Raw genomic sequence first — 19,989 nt, 5'->3', positions numbered from 1 at the left:
AAAATCTTTTTTATAAGATTTTACCGTTTTTAAAATTTTTATTTTTAAATTTATTTTATTTATTTTATTTTTTAGAGAGAGAGTGAGAGTGGGGGAGAGGGGCAGTAGGAGAGACAGAAAATGAGACAGAGAGAGAGAGAGAGAGAGAGAGAGAGAGAGAGAGAGACACTCTTAAGCAGGTCCATACTCAGCACAGAGCCCAACACAGGGCTGAGTCTCACGACCCTGAGATCATGACTTGAGCTGAAAGCAAGAGTTGGACACTCAACCAGTGAGCCACCCAGGCACCCCAATTTTTTTTGAAAGTAATCTCTACGCCCAACGTGGGGCTCAAACTTACAACCCCGAGGGGTGCCTGGGTGGCTCAGTTAGTTAAGCAGCCGATTTTGGCTCAGGTCATGATCTCCTCATTCATGAGTTCGAGCCCCGCATCAGGCTCTGTGCCTTCAGCTCAGAGGCTGGAGCCTGCTTTGGATTCTGTGTCCCCCTCTCTCTGCCCTTCCCCTGCTCATGCTCTGTCTCTTTTTCTCTCCCCAAAATAAAGAAATGTTAAAAAAAAATTAAAAAAAAAAACAACTTACAACCCCAAGATCAAGAGTCACAGTGCTTTACTGACTGAGCCAACCAGGAGCCCCATCACAGAGAGAATCCTGATTAACACAGGCTTACATAGGAGTTAGCTTGTTTTATAGTGAGAAGCTCAAAAGAGAGAAGTCCAAAACTGATGAAGCAGCAGTGTGATGCCATCAAGAGCCTGGACTCGTCCATTACCCTCTGTCCTTAGTGTGCTGACTTCTTTTCTCGTGTGTGCTTCCCTCCATGAGCTGGGGAGGCAGGGAGCAAAGCAGAGGCACAGAAGCCACACCAGCAGACTTCCAAGTGTGTGTGTCATCTCATTGCCAAAGAGCTGCATCACATGTGGTCTGGGTGATGATGATTTACACTTCATGAGGTGCTCACTGGGTTTCTTAGGGGTGGCATCTGAAGACTGTTTTTAAAACATTTTTGTTTAGTGGAGCGCCTGGGTGGCTCTGTCGCTTGAGTGTGTGACTTCGGCTCAGGTCATGATCTCACAGTTCGTGGGTTTGAGCCCCACGTTGGGCTTTGTGCCGACAGTCTGGAGCCTGCCTGGGATTCTTTCTCACTCCCTCTCTGCTCCTCCCCTGCTCACACACATACACACACACACACACACACACACACACACACACGCTCTCTCTCTCTCTCTCTCTCTCTCTGTCTCTTTCTCTCTCAAAAATAAACATTAAATTTTCTTTTAACTTGAAATAATTTCAACTTAAATGGTTTAAAAATAGTACCAAGAACTTCTAGTCACCTTTCACAAAGGTGTTTTTGTGTTTGCCACATTTGCTTTATCATTCCTTTTCTCTGTCTTTGCACACACACACCCCACACCCTTTTTTTAAAAATGTTTTTTAATGTTTATTTATTTTTGAGAGAAAAAGAGCATGAACAGGGGAGGGGCAGAGAGACAGGGAGGCACAGAATCGGAAGCAGGCTCCAGGCTCTGAGCTGTCAGCACAGAGCCCGATGCGAGTCTCGAGCTTATGGACTGTGAGATCATGACCTGAGCGGAAGTCAGACGCTTAACCAACTGAGCCACCCACGTGCTCCACACCACACACATTTACGAGCTGTTTGAGAGTGTCAGATGCTATGTCCCCCCTTATTTCTACTTCATTGTGGATTTCCTAAGAACAGGAGCATCTTCTCACATACCAAAGTGTAATTATTAAAATTGGATGTGATATTAATCATAATAATGTTATCGAGTCTGCAGTCTATATTCAGAATTTTCCAGTTATCCCCCTCACATACTTTATGGTAGGTTTTTTTTTTTTCCCAGCTCAGGATCTTGCATTGCATGATCTTTATCATCACCTGTAATCTTTCTCAGCCTTCTCTTGCCTCTCATAGCAGAGATGTTGTTGAAGTAAGCAGGCCATTTATTTTCTAGACTGTCCCTCGATTTGATTTGCATGATGGTTCCCATGATTCGATTCAGGTTATGAATTCTTGGCGGGATTATCTCAGGAGCAATGCCATGTCTTCCTCGGGGTTTTGATTTTCCTTTCCCCATATCTAGGTGAAGTACTTTGTGGTGAAGAACCCTTCCTCTTGGCCGGTCTCCTTGCAGCTCCTGCCTCTCTCCTTGTATCCTACACCCGAGGCTGTGGTACGCCTGCTGCACAAATGGTAAAGCACCCAGTTGGTGAAGACTTTCTGACGGTGTTTGGGAAACGCTGTTAAGACTCAGAATTATTCAGAGTCCTTCACATCTTTCACTCAGAACCTGTATGTGGGTGTACACAATATTGGCCCCAGTACCTGCACACCCAGCTCCTTGGTTCATACAACCTGATGGAACTTGCCGCTTCTCTTGTTACATGGTATCTTTGGTGTTCCTGTGACAAGGCTAGCTCCCAGAAGAATATTACTTTCTCTGGTCAGGGAATCTTTACAGCTGTGATTTTTTCCCACGTGTATTCCTCATATTGAGAATCTAAATCACAGCGATCTCTGGGCAACACAAGAAAGGAGTTTAGTGTTTTAGTATATTTTAATCTCGTGTTAGAAAAGAAAAGATGATGTCCCTGTCTGTTATATCTTATTTTCACAAAGCAGTCACAGTTTCAGTTAGAATGTTTCCCTCTTTGGCTTAGTAGGATCTACCCTTATCCCTGGGTTTCTCAGCTTCAGCACTATTGACATTTTGGACCAGGTGATTTTCTGTTTGGGGGAGGAGGGGCTGTTGTGTGTTTCAGAGGGTGGTTAGCAGCGTCCCTGGCTTCTACCCAATTGGTGCCAGTAGGACCTCCCCAGCTGTGGTAAGCAGAAATGTCTCTGGGCATTGCTGCGTGTCTACCGGGAGATAAAATTGTCCTTTCTCGAGAGTCACTTCCTGTCAGGTTCCTTATGTATTGTTTGGAGAGGGAAAAAAAATTGCTTTGTATTTAGAGCTGTTGTCACATATGCTTCTTTTTTTTTTTTTTTTTTTAAATTTTTTTTTTCAACGTTTATTTATTTTTGGGACAGAGAGAGACAGAGCATGAACGGGGGAGGGGCAGAGAGAGAGGGAGACACAGAATCGGAAACAGGCTCCAGGCTCTGAGCCATCAGCGCAGAGCCTGACGCGGGGCTCGAACTCACGGACCGCGAGATCGTGCGTGACCTGGCTGAAGTCGGACGCTTAACCGACTGCGCCACCCAGGCGCCCCCACCATATGCTTCTTTACATTCTGTGCTGCCAAAGTTATTCATTCAATGGTATTTATTGAGCACTTCCAGTATGCCCGGGACAATGCAGGGGGCTGGGATGCAGTGGTGACAGGATGGGATGAACTGTATATGTAAACACATGTGCTCACATAATCTGTATATGTGCACACATGCACTGTTTTCTTTAGTGGCAACCTGAATGTTATTTCAAACATGTTTTTTTCCTTTATAGGTTTGGCACCGATATGCAGATGATTAACTTCACAACTGGTGAATTCCAGCTCACCAAAGCTTGCCCTTACCAGGTAGGATGTCCTCTTTAAGTAGAAAAAGAATGCTGACAAACCATACACATAGCATATGGCTGCACCAAGTCATGTTTCAAGTGTTTTTACATAATATATGTGGCTCTCTTATATTCTAGGCGTGAAGTATACATAGCAGATTTTCCCAATTAACGAATGCAGCAAGAGCCCATGGTTCATGTTAGCCTGTAAATCATTTTAATTTGATAGTTTAGATTCATGTGAGTGAAGAAATAACAATTGGATCAGGGCTATGTAGAAAACCATAAAACCTGAGACCCCAGAATTTACAATTCTCTTTTAGATTTCCCATCGATTGTTTTTTAAGGTGACATAAGGTAAAGATACACCTAAGAACATCTTCTCCTACTAAACAGGCTTCATGTTTTTAGCAAGTCACCCAGTTTCTGTGTTCACCTCATCTGTTTAAAAAAAAAAAGGTCTTTCTGAAATTCTTAAGCCTCTGGGCGCTCATGAGGTCTTGCACAAATACTCAGGAGGAGGAGTAAACATGTCATGTGGAAAGGATGTTGTTCTGGGACTTGGCAGCCTTGTTTCTTAGTTTCCACTCAGTAGTTCTGTGGCTCTTTGTACAGAGCTGAGAGTTCTCCTTGATCCTATGTGTGAGATCAAGTCAGACGCGGAGCATCTGTTAAAAAAATACAGCCACACACGTCACCACACATGGGCATACAACTATATTAACACACACACGCACACACACAGACACACACACACGCACACACACACTGAAATGCCTTGGTATTTTCTTCTTTCTCCACACTTATCCCTCCAAAGATGGACTGTTGGCTCTAGATTAACTTGAATAGCAGAATGAGGGAGATCAAATGACCTCCAACTAAGAGTTAAAACTCATCAAAGCAAGTTTTTAGATGGATTTTTAACAGACTTACAATAGGAAACATATCACACCAAATGTCCCTTTCTGTTTGTAAGTGGTTTAGGCAGCAGGATGGTCTTGGTTTTGTTAGCACGCCTGCCCTGCTCATTGCCTCTGGTTCTCCTTTCCACTGAGCAGGCTCCCAGGGCTGTTAGAGATAAGTTAGTCCAGGATACTAAAAGATCTTTGGCCCCACTGGTGTTGAATCGTATATAATTTGGAATTCCAAAAATACCGATTTTCTTTTACATCTAAATGTTCTATTCAGATTTGAACAAATGCTGCAGCCTGTTTGGAAGAAGTTTTTCATGTGTGACCAAAGGTTACACATATTACACCTTTTGTGATAAGAGACACCATTACTGTTATGAATTTGTTACACTGACAATAATAGTATCGATGCCTTTGAGACACTTAAAGTTTAATTCAGAATTCTTCTTAGAACTCTTTGTTATGTAAAGAATGGCACCCGTATTTATGATGGTTTGCTCTTAGAAATGTAGTTCCTTCGGTTAAGATCAGGGGGAATTAGATGGTCAGGGTTCTGAGTCCAGGGTGTTAACATGGGCTAGCTTTGTGCTCTCAGGAAGATTACTTATCCTCTCTACAGCCTTCTCTCACTCAACTCGTAATAATGTTTGAAGATTCAGTAACATTTATGGAATGCTCAGCATTTTATGTACTTCTTATATTCCAGTGCCTGGCATATAAGAACGATTTAATAAATGATGCAGTTGTTATTACAGATTTTTTAATGTTTGCTTATTTATTTTGAGAGAGAGAGAGAGAGAGAGAGTCCCAAGCAGACTCTGTGCTGTCAGCATGGAGCCCTTTGTGGGACTCGATCCTATGAACTGTGAGATCATGACCTGAGCCAAGGTCAAGAGTCGGGTGCTTAACCGACTGAGCCACCCAGGCGCGCCATGTTGTTATTACAGTTTTAATACTAAAAATCAGTTTTATTCAGTATTCATATTAGATATATGTAAAGCAAGGTTTCTCCCTTCATGAAGCTTATAGTTCTAATGAAAATGAATCAAACACTGTCGCTATTTCTTCTGATAGCGTGGGGAAATACTAGCAACAATTGCAGGATAAAGCAAATACAAAAATCAAGACTGCAGAAAAGAGAAATATTACCATGCAGATTATATGATTATAGCGCTAAGAAATTAATGATTTTTTTAGTGAGAAGGAGCTTGAAAAAAACAGTGGAAAGAGGAAAAATGATGAAGAACTCAGCCTTGAATACTAGATTTAGAAAACAAGATTTTAGCCTTGAATACTAGATTTAGAACACAAGATTAATCGGAGAAAGTTAGAGACCTTGGGAAAAATAAAGGAGCTTGTGAATAAACACAGCTCTTTCTCCTGAGTGAAGAGACGCAATATAATAAAGATGGTTTCTGTATGAACCTAAGGTCAGTATTAAAGATAGGGTTGTCGAGCAGCAGTTGGGTGTTGGGTCAGATCCCCGCAGCATTCAAACAGAGGCTATTTGGTGTGCTGTCTCAGTGACAGTTTGCAGTCAGAGCATCTTGGCAGAGATGGCTCTTGTAGCCGCAGCTTCCATCCGGGCCGGGAAGCAAATCCCCCTCTCCAGCATCCCTGGCAGGCTGTCCTGCAGCCTCTGCCTGCTCTTCTCAGCTGTGGTTCGGGAACTGTTTATCAGTGTGAACTCTCAGAGTGAGCAAGTTCAGCACGTCGATTAGGGTAGTCCACTCTGGACGTTAAAAGAAGAGCAATCATGTTTATACCCTAAAATGCACGTAATGAAGACGGAAGCTTGCTTCACGGAATCATTTCACTGCATTTATTAAATCTGCAGGGCATGCCTTCTGAGGAATCTGAGTTTGGCATCCTCCACTTACATTTGCAGCCTCTGGAGATGAAAAGGGTCGGTGTAGTTTTCACGCCAGCTGACTACGGAAAAGTTACCTCACTCATACTAATCCGGTGGGTGTGTCCCTGTCATGGAGCCTATTTCTTTCTCTCTGACTCGTCTGTCCAAGTCTCTTTCTCTCAAGAATACATAATCTCTTTATTTTTTATTTATAAGTATTTGTTTATTTCTGAGAGGGAAATATAAAATCTGCAGCAGGCTCCATCACCACAGAGCCCGACATGGGGCTCGAACTCACGAACTGTGAGATCGTGACCTGAGCTGAAGTCGGGCGCTTAACTGACTGAGCCACCCAGGTGCCTCAAGAATATGTAATCTCTTTAGCTAAGAGCTGACATTCACCTCATGGCCTTCAGGGACGGGGCTGTGTTGCATGGGAGGGAGAGGAGGAGAGGCTATGTGAGGCTTCACCTTATTCTGTGCCTCAGTTTCCCACCTTGTAAAGTAGGGGCTGTGTGCCCTTCTCTCTAAGAGCCGCAGTATATTTTGCTCAGCATCTCATCTGTTGGTGTCATTGAGGGCAGGACACATGTACAAATGCAGACACACACACACGTTTGTGCTAGGAACGCATGTTCCCAGCTCAGAAAAATAATTGAAACACTGCTGTGTATGTTTTCACTTGCAGTGTTGGGATTTATATCACTCTTATACCTGTCTTGCTTCTGGAACTCTCTGTAGCCCCAAAGGACAATGGACTAAGGACTGTTGAGCCCATTGCCTTTTTTTCCCTCCTTATTTTAAATGACAGATGTTGCTAAATTTAAGCAGCTAAATGTTTCTCACTATTAAATTTTTTTCATCTTTAGTCTTTATTGAGAGTTTTCTTTCAAAAATTTACAGTAAATACAGATCTATGTTGAAGCTCTCTGCATTGGTGAGAAGTGTAACACTAATTTTCAATAAATGTCCTTTTAGTTACTTTGTAGAGTTTTTCTAGCATCAGATCAGCTAGCGAAGACTTTCTTATTCTGGACTTCTTTTAATATATTACACGAGTTTGTTCTTCTGCAAGTGAATTGCTCTGAAAAGGAAAATGTACTTGTTTGTTCTATTAAGCATTTTAACTAAGACTCCTGCTGCCCTGTTGACAGTGTCTTTCATTTAAAACTCCTTCTCCGTTGAAGAACTAAGGTCCTGGGAAGTGCAGAGATAACATGTACCTCATCCCAGGTTCAGCTATCCCACCTTGAAAAGAAAGTCTAAATTATTTGTAGTAGTTAATTTACTTTTGATATTTCTATATTGACACATAGTATTTTTCTGTAAATAATATCAGTCATCCAACCTAACTTAAAGGCTTTTAAATGGTTAAAGATTCTTAATCCTTCAGATAAAGGTGTAAAGCTCTTGTTGTATTTTGCCTAATTAGGAATGTTTTCTCAGCTTCTGTAGTATTTACATTAATGATGACTGGCTTTCACTCCAGTCTACACCTTTTAAACATCTACTCCATTTAACTTTTTTTGTCCTGGGAGTCATGACTTCAGTTAATGAAAAGGCAGAAGCTAGTCTGAATTTTTGCTTGACTACTAAGGATTTGAGTAGATCTATGTTATTTTGTGGGGTGACATTATAAATCTTTGGTTCAAAAGAAACAGTAGGATTTTATTTCTAGAATTATCCCTAAGGCAGAATCTCTAATAGTCACAATTACTATGAAACTCCTTAATTCACCCTGCAAGTAGTTTGTATCAATTAGGCTAAATTTGTTAATATTTCTCTGAGACCCCAACTTTATCTTTTCAGTTTTTGTTTTTGTTTTTGTTTTTTTTTTTTTTTTGCTCTTGCAGGTCTCATCACCACCCAGGTGGCTGATTATTAGAAAAACATGGCTTCACATTCTCGGGCTGAGGCAGGAGGGTGATCAGGAACATTCTGGGCATTCACTCGTTCTTGCTGTAGTCAGCTTGCCTTGGCTCTTCTGAGCCCATTGGCAGCTTCCGTTGCCCATCAATAGCCTCTAAATTCCAGGAGATGCCACACTATTTAAATTGATTTTCTCTTTGAAAACCTTACAGCTGTTCTTGCTAACTAGGAATGTTTAAGTCCAAGTGCACTGTATCTTGTGACTGTGTTGTAATGCCTTTGTATTTGTATTTGCTGCCCTAATAGGAATAACTTGACTGTTATCGACATGATTGGCGTGGAAGGGTTTGGAGCGAGAGAGTTACTGAAAGTGGGCGGAAGGCTTCCTGGTTCGGGAGGTTCTCTCAGGTTCAAGGTGCCTGAGTCCACGCTGATGGATTGCCGGCGACGTGAGTTCGTGTGTGTGGCACTCAGATGGGGCAGGCTTGGTGCTAAAGCCAAGAGCAAAAGGATTCTATAGGAAGATTCTTTATAAATTTATAGTAAATTCATTGCATTGATGCAAATAATTGAATCAGGCAAACGTTTAGTATATATAGGCCTTTACTTTATAAAAATAGCCTTAGATATTTAACCCATCTTACTTAATACATATATAAAAAGTGTAATTGCTGAATTATCAGTATAGTGTCAAATACTTAAGATAAATAGTAAGAGGCTACATCATCATAAAAAGATCACACCATGGGGCGCCTGGGTGGCTCGGTCGGTTGAGCGTCCGACTTCGACTCAGGTCATGATCTCGCAGTTCGTGGGTTTGAGCTCCGCGTCGGGCTCTGTGCTGACGGCTCGGAGCCTGGAGCCTGCTTCGGATTCTGTGTCTCCCTCTCTCTCTGCCCCTTCCCCGCTCATGCTCTGTCTCTCTCTGTCTCTCAAAAATGAATAAACGTTAAAAAAAAAAAAGATCACCCCAAAATGCTGAATGGAGACAAGACTAAAGATTTCTAAGCAGTAGAACTCTATGCAGTAATGGAAATGCTCAGTGTCTGTGTCATCCAGTACAGCAGACACTAGCCTCATGTGCTTACTGAGCACTTAAAAATATAGGTAGTGTAACTGAGAAAATAAGTTTTTAAATTTTTTTTAATGTTTATTCTTGAGAGACAGACAGAACATGAGTGGGGGAGGGGCAGAGGGAGAGGGAGACACAGAATCCGAAGCCAGTCTCCAGGCTCAACTGTTAGCACAGAGCCCAACGTGGGGCTCGAACTCACAGACCGCGAGATCATGACCTGAGCCAAAGTCGGACGCTTAGCCGACTAAGCCACCCACGCACCCCAAAAATCACTTTTTAAATTTACTTAATTTTAATTTAATTTAAAGTAGCCACATATGTCTAGTGGCCACTGTATTAGACATAGAAGATTTAGAAATTTACATAAATGTTCCATTAGATATTTCCAAACTGTGCATGTATTTAAGTTAAATACTTCTAAATTATTTATATTAGGTTCAAGAACTTTCTCAGGAACTAAAACAAAAATCAAACAATAGATGTAAAATATTTTTCGTAAATTCTGTCTTGTTTCCTATATAATTTTGAATTTCTGGAACACACTGAAAGCATTTTAGTAACACTATGCTTCCTGTGGAGAAATCTGATTAGTGAAAACTATTGGATAATTTTGTAGCACTATTTAATGTCTCATTAGAATTTTTTTAATAAAACTATGCTAAATGAGCATTGAGTTTGAAGCGATTTATTAACCATTTGCATTCAGCATTCATCACAATTCATTTTTTCTTTCATTCATTCAGTAATTTAGAGTTGACCTTGAAAGATAGAATTAAGGAGTATTATAAAAACTATAGAACCAGATAAGATATTGGTCCCTTTATGGAAAAGATTGTGGGTTGTAAATTTATGGGAGTAATTTAAAATTGTGGTAATTCTTTCTTTTTTAAACTCCCTATATAAAATGTGCTCTCATTTTTTTTGCAGGGACTTGGTGACTTACTTCCTCTGAATGTAGTGGGTGTTTGAGTCATGTTTCTAGAAGCACACACACTTGCTCTTAACTGGTCCCTGTTCAGTGTGAAGATACTGGGAGCAAAGTGTGCATAGTGCCTAGGGATATCCAAACTATTTGGCTTCTGAAAAGAATAAACTTCTAACCTTAACCTTTTTTAAAAAAACAACATTAAATGTTTATTTTGAGAGAGAGAGAGTGCGTGAGCATGTGCAGGGGAGGGGCAGAGAGAGAGAGAGAGAGAGGGAGAGAGAGAATCCCAAGTGGGCTCCACACTGTCAGCACAGAGCCTGACGTGGGGCTTAATCTCATGAACCTGTGAGATCATGACCTGAGCCAAAATCAGGAGTTGGACACGTAACTGACTGAGCCACCCAGGCATCCCTAACCTTAACCTTTACTAAGTAAAAGAACAAAGAAGAGATTTTGATTACTGTTGGTACCTAGGAAGGTCATTTAACTTAAAAATCTTGATTAGTTAAATGTTTTTATTGTATCCTGGTAGTATAAGAAAATCTGTAACTGTTCTAGAAATTAGATAGAAGTCATACTTTGAGCTTATATTGAATTTTTTTCACATTATAATAATACACGTCATGGTTTTTTGATTCAATAAATTATGCTAAGTAAATTTTGCAGTTCGTATACACTAAATATTACTTTCTGTCCTCACTAGAACTGAAAGACAGCAAGCAAATTTTATCTATTACAAAGAACTTTAAAGTTGAGAATATTGGACCACTTCCTATAACTGTGACATCTCTGAAAATTAATGGGTATAATTGCCAAGGTTATGGATTCGAAGTGCTAGATTGTCATCAATTTTCCCTGGCCCCAAACACATCCCGAGATATCAGCATTGTGTAAGCATTGAGTTTTAACCTCATTTAAGTTTTGTGGCGCATTTAATAATGTGGGGGTGGAGGGACCTTTTTCCATTGGTAAGACATGTTAAGTTGTTTTTATATAAATACTGATGGTAAGTAAGAAATTTGGCTGCTATTGTGATTACTTTGTTTTGTGCCTGGAATTAAAAGAATCAAAGTTCATAAAGATGAATCTTTTGTTACCAGGTTTACTCCCGACTTTACCTCTTCCTGGGTCATTCGTGAGCTGACTCTTGTGACTGCAGCAGACCTAGAATTTCACTTCACTCTCAATGTGACCCTCCCTCATCACCTGTTGCCTCTGTGTGCCGACGTGGTTCCAGGACCCAGCTGGGAGGAGTCGTTTTGGAGGCTCACAGTCTTCTTTGTCAGGTATGCTCCCACCTTTGGACGAGTTGCAAGAAACTGTCTATTGCCTGGGTGTAAGAGCTTATGAATAGTCAAATAGCATATTCAAAGCATCTGAATTGAGTGAAATTTGTATTTCTTTGCGAACCCTGATAGACATGAAGTAGACAAAGTAGTAACTGATAAACTTTAAGATAATAGTAAATGAATTGTAAGAGATTCATGGGACCTAGAAGTATCATAGACGATTGTGCCCCATATGTTTTCACTGGCTGTCACAGGGGAAGATACGACTTTGACTCCTATTGGCCCAGTGCAGTGGCAATTTGAGATTGGAAGACTAGAACGACCCTTTTAGATTTTATCATGAAAGTGCTTTTAAAATTTTTTTTTAATGTGTATTTATTTTTGAGAGAGACAGAGACAAAATGCAAGTGGGTTGGGGCAGAGAGAGAGAGGGAGACACAGAATCTGAAACAGGCTCCAGGCTCTGAGCTGTCAGCACAGAGCCTGATGCAGGGCTCAAACTCACGAGCTGCGAGATCATGACCTGAGCTGAAGTCGGACGCTCAAGTGACTGAGCCACCCAGGCGCCCCACAAGTGCTTTTAAAAATGGAATTGGAATGTCAAACTTACAAGTATGCACATTTTTAGAAACTTGGGGTTTTTTTTTTAATCTTTAATATCAGAAAGTATGATATCATACATCTTAGGGAATCCCAATACCACATCTTTAGACATTTTGCATCAACCATCCACTGCTCTTCTGTAAGAGAGCTGGTCTTTTTAATGCCAGTCAGAACCATGCAGTAATGAACCCCATTGCTTTCTTCCTCAGTTTGTCCCTGTTGGGTGTGATTTTAATAGCCTTCCAACAAGCACAGTACATTCTTATGGAATTCATGAAAACAAGACAGAGGCAAAATGCTAGCTCATCTTCGCAGCAAAACAATAGTTCGATGGATGTAATTAGCTCCCATTCTCACAAGTAAGAATTTCTGTGTGTGTGTGTGTGTGTGTGTGTGTGTGTGTGTGTGTGTGTGTTGGGGGGGAAGGGGCTCTCACCTTTGATATTACTTCGTTCTGATTTTATTTTAAGGTGATATAAATACTATTCTGAGTCCAGGTTTAGATTCGTAAAATTTTCTTTAAGTCATTGAGGCTGTAATAGTCCTTTTACAATAAGATAGACTTCATATAAGGACTTAGTTTGTAAAACCCAGGGGGCTTTGGAAGAAGGAAAGATAGAACTCCCCAGTACACACAGTACCGATGGCCACTTCTTTCTCACGGCTTTAGAAACAGAGGGGTAGGGTTTGATTCCACTTGGCTTGATGTTAAATGTTTTTCTTCCTCCATTCAGGAGCAATTGTAAGAACTTTCTTGATACCTATGGCCCCTCTGATAAAGGCAGAGGGAAGAGCTGTCTTCCAGTAAACACTCCACAAAGCAGGATCCAGAACGCGGCAAGGAGGAGCCCCGGTACCTACGGTCATTCTCAGAAGAAGCACAAGTGCTCAGTCTATTACAGCAAACACAGACCTAGCCCACCTGTTGCCAGCAGTGCCAACACTGCTGCCGAGGAGAGACAGACTCCAGCCCTGGGCAGCCCCCTGTCTGCCCCTAGAGAGGACGTGTGCACTGATGTTATGGGTGAGAACTGGATAAACCTCAAATACGCAAGTGGCATAAATGTCAACCTGCAAAAGAATTTAACCCTTCCCAAAAACTTACTGAATAAAGAAGAAAACACACTGAAAAACACAGTTATGGTCAATCATCCTTCTTCAGAATGTCATATGAAGGAGGAAATACAGACATGTATGTTTCCTAAGGAAACGGATATTAAAACTTCAGAAAACATAGGTGAGCTCAAGGAGAGAGAGCTCTGTTCTCTGAAGACCTCTAAGAAACTACCTGAAAATCACTTGTCAAGAAGTGCACCTCAGTACCAGTCAGACTTGCCAGAGATTTCCGGGAAGAATAATGGTAATCTTTTCATCCTCCTGGATGACTTTTCTCTCCGGTTTGTCTTCGGTCTGTTTTTTTAACAGAATTTGTTCTCACCTGTGACTTTAGGTTTAATCATGGATGCTGAATTTTTAGTTCTTGCACAGAGTTAAAGCAAAGGTGTAAATCTTGAAGTACGGTTTGCAAAATGAAAAGCTTAGGAGGAGGCACCACGTTTTTAGAATGTCGTGGCTAAGAAGTGTACTTTTAGTACATGTGTTTAGAGGGTTGGGAATGTCATATTTTATTGGGAGGATATGGACACCACTTTCTAATTATTATTTTATATCTTGGATTTTCAGACTATTTGTGAAAATTAATCTGCTCATAAAATGTTTCTGACCGAACAAAACTTACCAACTTTTTATATTTAACAGCTGCTACCGTCTCATGTTCCCTGGCCCTGATTCTTGTCTAATCGTGTCCCTTGGTTAAAAAAGACAGATGTTCTCTTACAGCAAAGGCAGTTAGTGAAAGCGTAGGCAGGACTGGACTCAGAAAACTACCTCTATGTAACATTGTCGTGAAGCTTTAACTGACCCCTTTGGCTTTTGGCATAAGAGCCCGTGCTTATTTTTCTTAGCCGTTCTGATCATCTTAATATGCACATTTCTGTACCTGGTAAAAGTCAGGTTTTGGACACTTTTTAATCTGGAAAAATCAGTCACCTTTGATCTTATTAAAACATCTAATGTGTTTCACTCCTTGTTACTGTAGAGGGGGTAGAGAAATATTATGGATTGGTCAGTTTCTGATGAGTTTTATGCATGTAGTTAAAAACCCGAAGTGAATTTTATGTGTTCCATAAAAGGACGTCTCTAACTTCAAAGCTGGAGTCCTCCGAGCGAGTGGAGCAAGGTCAGGCAACTGCACATGTATTCCTGGTGCGTCTTGTTCCAACCAGTTTGTACCGTTTCCTTGGTATCCGTGCACGTATTTGAGGTGGAATCATGTCTGCAGGGTTGACGCCATCCCCTGTGTTCTGTCCACCCGGCGTGTGAGCACGCACTCCGGATGAAGCATTCAACCAGATCCTCAAATGATAGCATAGCATACTTGGTCTGAGGATGTTTTGTGGTAGGGCAGGGGGCTGCCTATTGTTCCACTTCCACGGGGCCCAGGCTGCAAAACATTTATGAAAGAGTGAGATTAGGGGTGAATCCTACCAGGGTTTTCCTTGTTTGGTATTACTTAGGCCCGAGCACAGGATCTAACATAGGCTGACTTTACGTAAGCCTAAAACCATAGTTGTTTGAGGTGCTTCTGTGGCCCATTGCGTCCACTAGTCATCTGCATAAATGTGCCTGCAGAGTGCAGTGGCCATGGCCTTGAGGATAGATAGATGGGAAGGACCTTTTGCTGCACTGCAGTACTTTGAAGTGGGTTAAAATGTGGAGACGTGGGCCCAAAGTGCAGCACTAGAGTGGGTCAGAGGATTCACATTTGTGCTTCAGGTCCCTCCTGTCCAATACTTGATGTTTAATGCCCATAGTGGAGCATAGATGGCCATGTAGTAATACTTCAGCAAGTGTGAGTGAACTTCGTATTGGAGGTCCAGAAACAAAGGACTTGCTTGTATCATCATAGATGTCATTCCTGCCCAGAATCTTTCCCTCCTGTGCAGATTGCTAATCTGTGTTTTAAATGGAAACAAGTATCTCGCAATAAGAAGTCTTTAAAAACTGCTGTTTGGTTAGATCAGTAGTATGTTAAGTGGTATCAGGGTGATTGTTGATCAGATCTAGTAAGGACTGATTAAAGAACTTTGGCTTTCCACCGTGTTCTGACCAGCAAACTTAGAGGTACTGATTCACAGTGCTGGATTTCTCTCCGGAATTAGTATGTCAGCAGGAGATTCCTCGCAGGGAAAGCCATTCATTGACATGTGTTTTGTTCTGTTTTCTGTTCACAGCACTATTCTAGGAAAATATCAAAGAGGTTAAAAAAAATAGGTTGCCTGCCATCCATTTACAATTTAGACATTTTAAAGGATTGACAATTTTAAAAATAAGAAAGGACTGAGAATTCTAGAGGAAGATATTTGTAGTTTGAAGATAGGATTTGGAGTTTTTTTTTTTTTTTAGTAATATCAAGGGCTTGGGGTGCTTTTATCAGATTTTAAAGGAAAGCATTGTAATAAGCTGGCAGATGGTGAACAGGCATATAATTGGCAGGGAGTCCATAACGTGTGAAGAATGCTCAAGGATGAGAAAACCATTTGTATATGAGAACTCTCCAAATTTTCACTTCCAACTTTGAGTGTTGGTTCTTTTTTTGCTTTGAAAAGTGTTTTACTTTGTGAAAAACGTGTTTCCATCACAAAATCATTCTAGAATCTGAAGAAAACAGCTTCTGTGTTAATAGTTGAACTTAGCCCGCCGGCTGGTTAGGAATCCCAGGTCCCTCCACCTCGTTTCCTGTGTGGCCCACTAGAATGGGGAATTTCTGTTTGCTCAGGGGAAAGCAGCTAGTGTGTTTGCCACATCCTAGCTCCTTCTCCTAAAGTACACAAATGTTCCATAGAGGCAAATTCAGTGATAAGATTGCTTTTGGAAAAAGGGGAAGGGGGCAGGCGGTCTGTCTCCTAAGAGTGCCTGAAGTGATTTTATTAACCTGACAGACCTCCTTGAGGCATGTGAGGAAGTTTGCCTTCTCCTATTCTGAGGCTTTTTAATTTTTCCTGAGGGTGACATATTGTGTGAGAAAAAAATATTCCAAGGTGAATATTAATGGCTCTGGCACTACATGCTCAGTTTTGTTGTTGAAAAACACAGAATTTATTTTCTGAATAAAAGAAATGTGTCTCATCCCCTTCCTGTTCTTTCTGCGGCCTTCTTCTGAGAGGCCTTGTAGTAAGTCATAAATTAAAATTCCCCATAGAAAGGAAGTCTGTTGACAGATGCTTCAGAGCTCTGTTTTCACACACAGTTTTCTTGGCATCCACCTGTCAAACCACAGCTCAATTTTTCAAACATTTGTTATGTATTCCAGAGTCTTTTGAGCGTCTGACAAGAGTAGAGCTCTGTGTGTAACATAAATGATCTTTTAAATATGTCTCTTTTCAAATGTGTATTATTTTTAAATTGTGTGATCACAATTCTAGATCTGTATTTGACCGTACAATTAAAAAATAATGATCTCTGGAATTAAGGCTAAAGACACACAGCTGGCCTCAGCACTATGAAAGAGGAATAGTCAGCCAATTATTTTATTGCTTTCTTTTTTTTAATGTTTATTTCTGAGAGAAAGCACGCGCGCGCGCAAGAGAGAGAGAGAGAGAGAGAGAGAGCAAGCAGGGGAGGGGCAGAGAGAGGGGGAGACACAGAATCTGAAGCAGGCTCCAGGCTCTGAGCTATCAGCACAGAGCCCGATGCGGGGCTTGAACCCACAGACTATGAGATCATGACCTGAGCTGAAGTTGGATGCTTAACCAAGTGAACCACCCAGTCACCCTTTTATTGCTTTCTGCTTATAACAATGTAAAGGATAATAGTTTTAAATTGAATAATACCCCAAGCCTTGGAATTAACAATACATGGAAGATGTCACTGAATAGACACTCCAAATTTCCGAAATACGAATATTTGAAAAATTCAAATAGTCTCATTTTACTTATAGATACTAATATCTTGAAGATTAGCTTTTACTCAAAATATAACATTTGATTAGATTTGATACCATAGAAGTTTAAGCAGGATTCTAGTTGAGTTCACTTGTTCCCTGTTTTATTTATTTTTTATCTTTATGGCTCAAACACTGACTCTGTGAGATGGGTATAAGAAAGTTGTGTAACACTGTAAGTAAGTAATCGTGCCTAATAAGATGACTTGGATGGCTCCATTAGATATTGTCATGTTAGAGTTTCTCAAAGACTCAATGAAGAACTTGTTATTAGAATTGCTTTTACTAAAAAAAATTTTAAAAAAAGTGGGGGGGTGCCTGGGTGGCTCAGTCAGTTAAGTGTCCGACTTCGGCTCAGGTCGTGATCTCGCGGTCCGTGAGTTCGAGCCCCGCGTCAGGCTCTGTGCTTGACAGCTCAGAGCCTGGAGCCTGTTTCAGATTCTGTGTCTCCCTCTCTCTGACCCTCCCCCATTCATGCTCTGTCTCTCTCTGTCTCAAAAATAAATAAACGTTAAAAAAAAAAAGTAAAAAAAAAAAAAAAAAGTATTGCTTTTACTGTTTGTCCTGATTCCCAGCCCCACAGAAGGTGTTACTAAGTGCTTTAGCACTTTTGGGGATAGTTCAGTGTTGGATATTAACTTTGGATCCTTCCTGAGAAAGTTTGACGACTAATACTTTTAGTGCTGTTCTTGGCCAGAAGAACACGTAAGGAAATCCATTTTCTCATGAATTAAGACTCTAGGAAAGTTAGCGGCACATTTTTGGGGAGAATGTATGTGTTCTGTTTTATATGTATGGTTTCCAGAATCCGAGGGGATGTCCTTATTTATGATTTCTTTTTGTGTTTTGGATCCTGCCTCCTTTGTTCTTGGCTCTTTCCTTTACCACTTCATCATGGTGGATATTTTCCTCTGTAGTTGTCTGAACACCCAATTTGTGTCTTAGAGCAAATTAATGCTTCCCAGCGTTTTTATAGTTCTGTGATACTTACACCATTTTCCATTAACAAAATAAAAGCATGCTTCCCTTGTAAGTGTTATTTGTAAGATGTATATATCTTGCTTTGAGTGAGTTCAGCTTCAGAATTTCAGAATCAGGAGGGATTGAACTGCTCATTTCATTTTGCGGGCACAGACTTTTCCTGCACCAGGTCCCAAAGCAGGGCCGGACTGGAGCCCCTGCTGAGGTGAGGTCAGGCTTGCATCACCAAGCCTGCAGCCTGCTTCCTTGTGAAATAGCTGCCGGGCCATCTAAACTTTCTCAGATTGCAAAGGTATGGTAAGGGAAGTCTCAGTTTAAGAAAAAAAGAGAAGGTATTGAAATGCTTTGTTTCATATTAGAACACTGAGGCCAGTTTTTGTGGGGTTGACGTTGCTTTGACTTTATTTTGAAGTAAGGGATGGAAGAAGAAATACACTTAGGCATGAAATCACTTGAAAGAGAAGTAGGAAAATCATGTTTTCACATGAGGTTTCTACCAGCACCAGCTTTTTTGCCCTGTGATTCATCTGCTCATTTACAGGGTACAGGCCCTGGTTGCTGGGGGCAGGTGTGCCCCAACTGGGAGGAGGACCTGTCCTGAAACGGGTCATGTAGTTTTGGTGGGGGATCCTTTCCATTTATAGGTCTTCTGATTTCATCTTTGTAGCAGTTGGGGCAGGCGGAGAAAGTGGTATTTTCATTTTATAACTAAGGAAACTGAAGAAACTCAGGCAACTTAAGAGATTTGCTTTGAAAACTAATTAGGGACTGGGTCATGACTGGAAGTCAAGGCCTTTACCCCTCTCTCCCCTCACCAACTTCAAAAAAATTGGGGTAAAATAGGCATAACATAAGATATACCATTTTAATTGTAAAGCTCCGTGGCATTAAGTACATTCACATTGTTGTGCAACCATCACCACCGTCCGTTTCCAGAACCTTTTCACTGTCATGAAAAGAAACTCTATACCCATTAAGCAGTGAGTACCTCTACCCTCTCCCGCCAGCCCATCTCTATGAATTTGACGACTCTAGGTCCCTCAGACAAGGAGAATCATATAGTATTTCTCTTTGGGGGACTGGTTTATTTCATTTAGCCTGAGGTCTTCAGAGTTCATCCACGTTGTGGCATGTGTCAGAATTTCCTTCCTTTGCTTTTCCATCTCCATCATTTTTGAGTATACACCTCAATAGTGTTAAGTATAATATTGCCCATGGTGTTGGGCAATGATTCATTCCTCTTACGGTGAATGCTATTCCACTGTAGGTATAGCACATTTTGTTTGTCCATCTGTCCAGGGACACTTGGGTTGTTTCTACTTATTGGCTGTTAGGTATAATGCTGCTATAAATAATGGTGTACCGCCTCAGGCTTTTCCCTCAATCTCTTTTAAAGACTTTTTGTAGACCTCTTAACATAAGCACGGTTTTACTGGTCAGCACATTTCTAGAGCATCGTGAATGTCGGGAACAATCTCTAAGTCTAAATCTCATTAAATTAGATTGGTGTGGGAAAGAGATTTAACTATGGGAATGTGAATGGAAATAATTAGCTAGAGATTAAATCGTTTTTATGTATTCAAGGGAATAACCAGCAAGTGCCTGTCAAGAATGAAGTAGACAGCTGTGAAACTTTGAAAAAGGTTGACACAAAGTCTTCCTCAGAAAAGAAGATCCACAAAGCATCTAAAGAAGACATATGTTTTGAGAAACAGGACATACCTTCAGTCGAGGTCTGTATTCCTTTTTCTCTTGCCTATTAGGACAAAACCCATTTTTAGGGCTTAGAGAGCAAATATCTGTCTAGTGACTGTCCACGTATATTTCATACTTTTCAGTGAGGGGGCTAGTTAGGCATTTGAATCTCTACTTGTAAGTGGTGAGTTTGAGGTGTTTGGAAAGTTTTATTTATCTTCTAATTCCATAGGAGACGCTAAGATAATTTCTAGTAAC

At 40.9% G+C, this 19,989-nt stretch overlaps 1 protein-coding gene across 3 annotated transcripts in view; it reads left to right on the top strand.

Annotated features, from left to right (window-relative positions):
* TMEM131L (transmembrane 131 like) overlaps positions 1-19,989 on the top strand; it is a 169,796-nt gene that overhangs the window by 117,899 nt on the left and 31,908 nt on the right. For all 3 annotated transcript variants that reach the window (XM_047855382.1, XM_047855381.1, XM_047855380.1), the window contains exons 18-26: positions 2,108-2,217; positions 3,473-3,545; positions 6,275-6,402; positions 8,465-8,607; positions 10,865-11,051; positions 11,262-11,447; positions 12,263-12,412; positions 12,788-13,413; positions 19,621-19,769. In XM_047855382.1, the coding sequence (XP_047711338.1) occupies positions 2,108-2,217; positions 3,473-3,545; positions 6,275-6,402; positions 8,465-8,607; positions 10,865-11,051; positions 11,262-11,447; positions 12,263-12,412; positions 12,788-13,413; positions 19,621-19,769 (1,752 nt within the window). The remainder of the gene's footprint in view (positions 1-2,107; positions 2,218-3,472; positions 3,546-6,274; positions 6,403-8,464; positions 8,608-10,864; positions 11,052-11,261; positions 11,448-12,262; positions 12,413-12,787; positions 13,414-19,620; positions 19,770-19,989) is intronic.

The sequence above is a fragment of the Prionailurus viverrinus genome, chromosome B1 (assembly GCF_022837055.1).
Source record: "Prionailurus viverrinus isolate Anna chromosome B1, UM_Priviv_1.0, whole genome shotgun sequence".
NCBI lineage: Eukaryota > Metazoa > Chordata > Mammalia > Carnivora > Felidae > Prionailurus > Prionailurus viverrinus.
Note: the sequence above shows the minus strand (reverse complement) of the source record. Positions and strands in the feature narration are given on the sequence as shown.